General features: G+C 39.5%; 1 protein-coding gene across 1 annotated transcript in view; it reads right to left on the bottom strand.

Annotated features, from left to right (window-relative positions):
• Positions 1–6,156, bottom strand: part of gdap1l1 (ganglioside induced differentiation associated protein 1-like 1) — a 53,170-nt gene that overhangs the window by 21,970 nt on the left and 25,044 nt on the right. Inside the window, exon 2 of the mRNA XM_037683868.1 lies at positions 2,151–2,343. Coding sequence (XP_037539796.1) covers positions 2,151–2,343 — 193 coding nt within the window. The remainder of the gene's footprint in view (positions 1–2,150; positions 2,344–6,156) is intronic.

Below are 6,156 nucleotides of genomic sequence, written 5' to 3'. Positions count from 1 at the left end.
CTGCTCGCTGAGAGGCAGCAGCTCTACCAGTTGCGCCACCGTGCTGCAGCCCTTTGTTTTCTTGTTTAATAAATTATTTTCTTAATTTTATTCCTGAGCTTACCATGTCTGTCTGAACATGGGTTCAAAATGCTCAGAACATGATAGAATCCATGGACCTCACTGAACTCAGCAAACAGGTCAACCTTTTTGAAAGGTTGGGAGGCAGATAAGACTACCCAACGGTAAAAGGAACAAAGAGAGAGAGCAGGCACAGTCTGTCATCCGGTGGAGTGGGTTCCAGGTCAGACCTGCCCAGAGACGAAGAAGCCGCAGCCCAGAGGTTGAGATCCTGTTCTAGAATTGCGCCGCTCAAGGTGGCTGCATGTTGGAGCAGCTCTCTTACTTTCATTCTGAGATTTTGCTTTTGGAAACTTTAATTCCTCTTTTACTGGATTTAAATCACATTTTTTGGATGATTGTTTCCTCTGGTAACAGATGCTGTGCAGCTGGAAGGATTTTTACTGAAACTTTTTTAGTTTTGGACATTTGTTATGATGCATAACCATGGCAACAAGGCAGTTTTCTACAACCAACAGCTGATTAACATCTCAAAAGCTCAATTAATATCTCAACTACAGCCCCAAATTTCAAATGAGTTGAAAATGATGTTCTGTGGACGCATTCTCATCTACCTGCCAGCTTTGCTCAAGTGACTGACCACTGAGATCCTGGAACTAGCAGGAAACACGGCTCATGACAGCAGAAGGACAGGATCGTCCCTCGGCGCCTACTGCTGGCTGTCCGCAGTGACGAGGAGCTCAGCAGGCTGCTGGGAGGAGTGGCCATCACTCTGGGAGGAGTTCTGCCCGGCATTCGGGTGGTCCTACAGTCCAGGGGAACCGAGAGGCCAGGTGAGTCTGGGTGGACGGATCGGACGGCATCTGCAGCCAGTTTCTTAGGATCCACTGTGGGATGGACCTTTACAAGAGATCCTTCCTGCCTACAGACATCAGCATCTATAACATCTCTTAACGAAACAAGGATAACGAGTTACAGCAACAAATAATTTCATTTTGGGATTAATAAAGTATTTTTGAATTGAATTGAATTGAATCCTTCCATCCCCTCTCTTGGTGGATGAGAAGGAGATGAGATCTCAATTCTGGGAAACTTACCTGGCCCGTTTCTTCCTGTCCACCACCTCACTCCTCTCCAGCAACTCGCTACCACCTGCCATCCCACTCGCCTCCTGGATTCATCAAATGGCCATCAGCGGAAGATCCAGAGTCCAATGATGAGCCCTAGTTTGCCCCTGTCCCTGGCTCACGCCGCGACTACGCACATCTTTTGTGTCTCACTGTGTGTGTTGGGAACAATGACTCACCTCCTTCCTGCCTCTCCATGATTGCCGGGAATGACGACCTACCTTCTTTGAGTCTCTTAATAGGTGCCAAGGACAATGACCTCTACTCTGCCTCTGGTGCTGCAGCCCCAGTTGTCTCTCCTGCTGCAGTCTCGCCGTCCTCATCGCCCGCTGCAGTTCCTCTGGTCTCATCAGATGCAGTCCCTCTGATCCCATCACCTTTTGCAGCCTCTCTGGTCCATCGCCTGCTGCAGCCTCTCTGGTCCCGTCACCTGCTGCATCCTCTCTGGTCCCATCACATGCTGCAACTCCACTGGGTTTATTGCCCACTGCAACTCCTTCCTTGTCTGGTTCTCCTGCTGCAGCCCCTTCCTTGTCTGACTCATCCACTGCAGTATTGACCTCTGGTTCCTCGCCATCTGCCCCAGTGCTCACCTGTTTCCTCACTGTCTACTGCAGCGCTCACCTCTGGTTTATCGCCATCTGCCACAGCGCTCACCTCTGGTTCCTCGCTATCTGCCGCATCCTCCACTTGTGGTTCCTCTCACATGGTGGGGAGTTGAACCTATGACTTTCTGGTCCCAAGTCGGCTGCTCTACCACGGAACCAGTGCAGTCCTAATTTTATTATTATTATTATTATTATTGTTACTGAGCAGTGATACTTCTGAAAAAAAGGGACCAAAATCATATTCCTGTTGCAGAGCTCCAGAACTGGCGAATCTATTAATGAAATCTAAATCCAATTTTTGAAACACAAATGAAAACGTAGTTATTCAACATTTGCATGGTCATTTTTGTCATACCTCCCACAAAGTTCTTTTCCATGTAGTCAATTATCTGGTTGTAGTCACTGATGATGGTGTCTCCATGTAGGAAGACGGGTACCTCTTCTCCCAAGTTTAGCCTCATGAACCAGGGCTCTTTGTGCTCCTGCAGTGGTAAACTGACATCCCTCTCCTCACAGACCAGACCCTTCTCATGGATCACCAGACGGACCTGAAATCACAAACACGTGTTAGCGAATTTTTGATCTAAGGTTATAGATGTTTTGAACTATTATGGCTGAGAATGTTAACACTACCCATGAATCATATGTTTGGGTTAGCAGAGAGCTGGATGAGGCTGCAGCATGAAGCTGTCGCTCCAAGGATGCCTCAGAGTCTGTGAGCTTGGCTGAACTGATGACTATAAAAACAAGCTTCACAGACAGCTCGTGGCAGATTCTCATGGCTGGCCTTCATGAGTGTACTTCCTGTATATCTGTGTAACCTGTCCTGAAAATCTGACCTTCCAAGTAAATTTCCAGTTAAAAATCATCTCCTGCTGTCAAGTCTTGTTCCTTTTGTGTAAGTAAGATAAAGCAAGAATATTTCTCTCTAACACACGTGTATTTAGCACAAGACATACCACCTTTTGGCTGCATAATATTCACAATATACACTAGGTTCGTTTGATAATTACGCAAATTAGAACAAGGAGTAGTTTGAAATTGAAAGCTCAACAAGAAAATTAAAAGTACCGTAGGTAAACAAGGAAATTTCCTAAGACTTAAACAGAAGACAAAACTGCTAACCATGAGATAAAAGTACAATAAAAAATATAATTTACAATTAAATGACAATAAAATTTTATTATTTTTTTAAACTGGACAATTTATTCAAAATTCCAACATCAGTTTTGTAATTATTATCTAAGCCTAAAAATAACACCAACACTTTTGTCTATGAATTGTATAAAACGTGTAGAGAACCAACATCAAAAGACAATAGCTCATTATGGTCCCTAAAGAAACCACACACCTGTGTCTGTCACTCCCTGACTGCCAAGTTAATGCGAGACAGATTAAAAACACATAGGCCTCCGTGTGAAAACTTTCAAATCTTAAATATGAGGATTGGGTTTCCGTGTTACTTTTTCTGTGTTTGTGTGTATTCTTATTCTTATTTCAGGTTTACTGTAGTGTCAGGTTTGGTTTTCCCTGTTCCCTCCACAGTGTTTGTTGCTGCACATCTGATCCTGCTTCCCAGGTGTTCCTGGTTAGTGATTACGTCCGTCAGCTGTTCGTTGTGTTCAGTTCCCTTCCCGTGTGCAGCAGCATTGATTACACTTGGTTGTTTAACGCATGTGTTAATGTTACGGTTTCTTTTTGGTTAGACCTAAAGTTCTCAGTAGACATTTGTGTTCTTTGAGTTAGTTATCTGAGGCCGGTGAGATATTCCCATAAGCCCTAAGCTTTTGTTTAATAAATACATTGAATGTCTTTTAACAGCATTCAGCTAACTCAATGCTAACAGGGCAAAATAACAGGCTTTAGACCAGAGGACACTCTAAAGAAAAGTGACTAGTTTTCATGAGAAAGTGGAAAGGTAAAAGAAATGTTAAAATATGACTAAAATGATTGCGTTGGATGACCGGTCAATAACTGTGGTGAAAATAATTTCTGTCTCCTTTTGGAGATGTTGAAGTCAAGTCCAACTATCCAGATGCTACATAACAGACAATGCTAAGTAGTATAAAATAGTTTACTATCATATAGATTTTTTTTTCTTGATAATAAAAAATGAAGAACAACATGAGCACATTTTTTACTGCAATGCAGAACTACTTACACGACGGCAATTATTTTAAAATCTTTAATGTACTTCTTTCAGCTGTTCCCTTTTCCACAGCAAGTCATCCTCCTCTATCTCTGTCCTCTGCATCCTCTGTCCTCTCTCCATCTACCTCCATGTCCTCTAACTGCATCCATATATCTCCTCTGTCTTTTTCCTGGCATTTCTAACAACCTTCTGGACATGTCCAAACCATCTCAGTGTGTCCTCTCCATCTTTATCTCCCAGTTGTTCAACCTGTGCTGTACCTCTGATGATCTCATTCCTGATCTTCTCCATCCCTGTCACTCCTGAGGAGAACCTCAACATCTTCATTTCTGACACTTCCAGTTCTGTCTCCTGTCTTTTTGTCCATGTCTCTGTCTCCAGACCATTCAATATAGCTGGTCTCACCACTGTCTTGTAAACGTTTCCTTTGACCTTTGCTGACACCCTTCTGTCACAAATCCCTCCTGAAACTTTTCTCCATCACTCCATCCTGCCTGGACTCTCTTCTTCACCTCTTTACCACATTCCCCATTTTCCTGGACAGTGGACCCCAAGTTCTTGAAGTCCTGCACCTTTGTGACCTCTGCTCCTTGTAGCCTCACTGCTCCACCTCCTCCCTCTCATTCACACACATGGACTCTGTCTTACTACGGCTGACTTTCATTCCTCTTCTTTCAAGTGCATACCTCCACCTCTCCAACAGCCTTCTCAATAACGTTTTGATTAGGAGGTTGGAGTCATTTCCCAGCATCAACCCACAGATGTTCTGTGTGGTGGAAATGGGGAACACTGACTGTTTCAACACTGATCATTGAAGAAAATGTCTTACCTGCATCACAGGCATGAAGAGTTGGGAAGTCATAATCAGCAGTAGCTGTCGATCAATTTTGTAAAGTGAGTTAAAACATTTTCAAGTATAATAAAGAATTATTTCACAACGAATCTATCTTTATTCTTTATTTTGCAGCAGTCTCAGCTGAATGCACGCAGCTCAAAAACTTCACTTTGTTTTCTGTAACTACAAACAAGATCATGAAATCTGATCCACATCAAAAGCATCATATTGAGAATATTTGAATAAAACGGTCTCAAGCCTTCAACTTTATGAATATTCATGTTCGTGAGGAGGAAAATCAACCGCCTTATGTTACTGCTTAAAAACAAAAATTTAAATATTAGTCAGTCTTTTGGAGTTGTCTAAGCCTGAAATAAAAATATCTAAAATATATATTTTAATGCTTTAAGGGTCTTTTGTTTAAAAACTACAGGGGAAACATTGTAGTGTATATTGTGGCCAAGATTAGCCTTTAGTGATAAGATTATTCATTTCATCATCCGTGGGAGCTCAGACTAGGGTAGCTGCTTCTCCACATTGAGAGGTCAGCGGAGGTGGACCAGGTATAATTTACAAATCCTCCTGGGCGTATCCCTGTGAAAGTTTTACAAGGACATCCAAGGAGCCCCCGGCAACAATCCAAAAGTCACTAGAGGGATGTATGTGTATAAAATACTGTATATATACACATATATATATATATATGTATATATGTGTATGTATACATATATACATACACATATATATATATATACATATACATACATATAAATATACAAATACATATATATATATATACATACATATATATATAGAAATACATATATATATACATTTATATACATATATACATATACAGACATATATATGTACAAAAATATGTATGTATATGTATATATATATATGTATATATATATACATACATATATATACGTATATATATATACATATACATATATATATACATATACATATATATACATATATATATATACATATATATACATATATATACATATACATATATATACATATATATATACATATACATATATATATACATATACATATACATATACACATATATACATATATATATATACATATACATATACACATATATACATATATATATATATATATACATATACATATACACATATATACATATATATATATACATATACATATACACATATATACATATATATATATACATATACATATACACATATATATACATATACATATATATATATACATATACATATACACATATATATACATATATATATATACATATACATATACACATATATATACATATATATACATATACATATACACATATATATATATACATATACATATATA

Source organism: Nematolebias whitei, chromosome 11, assembly GCF_014905685.2.
Source record: "Nematolebias whitei isolate Nwh7 chromosome 11, NemWhi1, whole genome shotgun sequence".
Classification (NCBI taxonomy): Eukaryota; Metazoa; Chordata; class Actinopteri; order Cyprinodontiformes; family Rivulidae; genus Nematolebias; species Nematolebias whitei.
The sequence above is the reverse complement of the archived record's forward strand: the minus strand, read 5'-3'. Positions and strand labels throughout refer to the sequence as shown.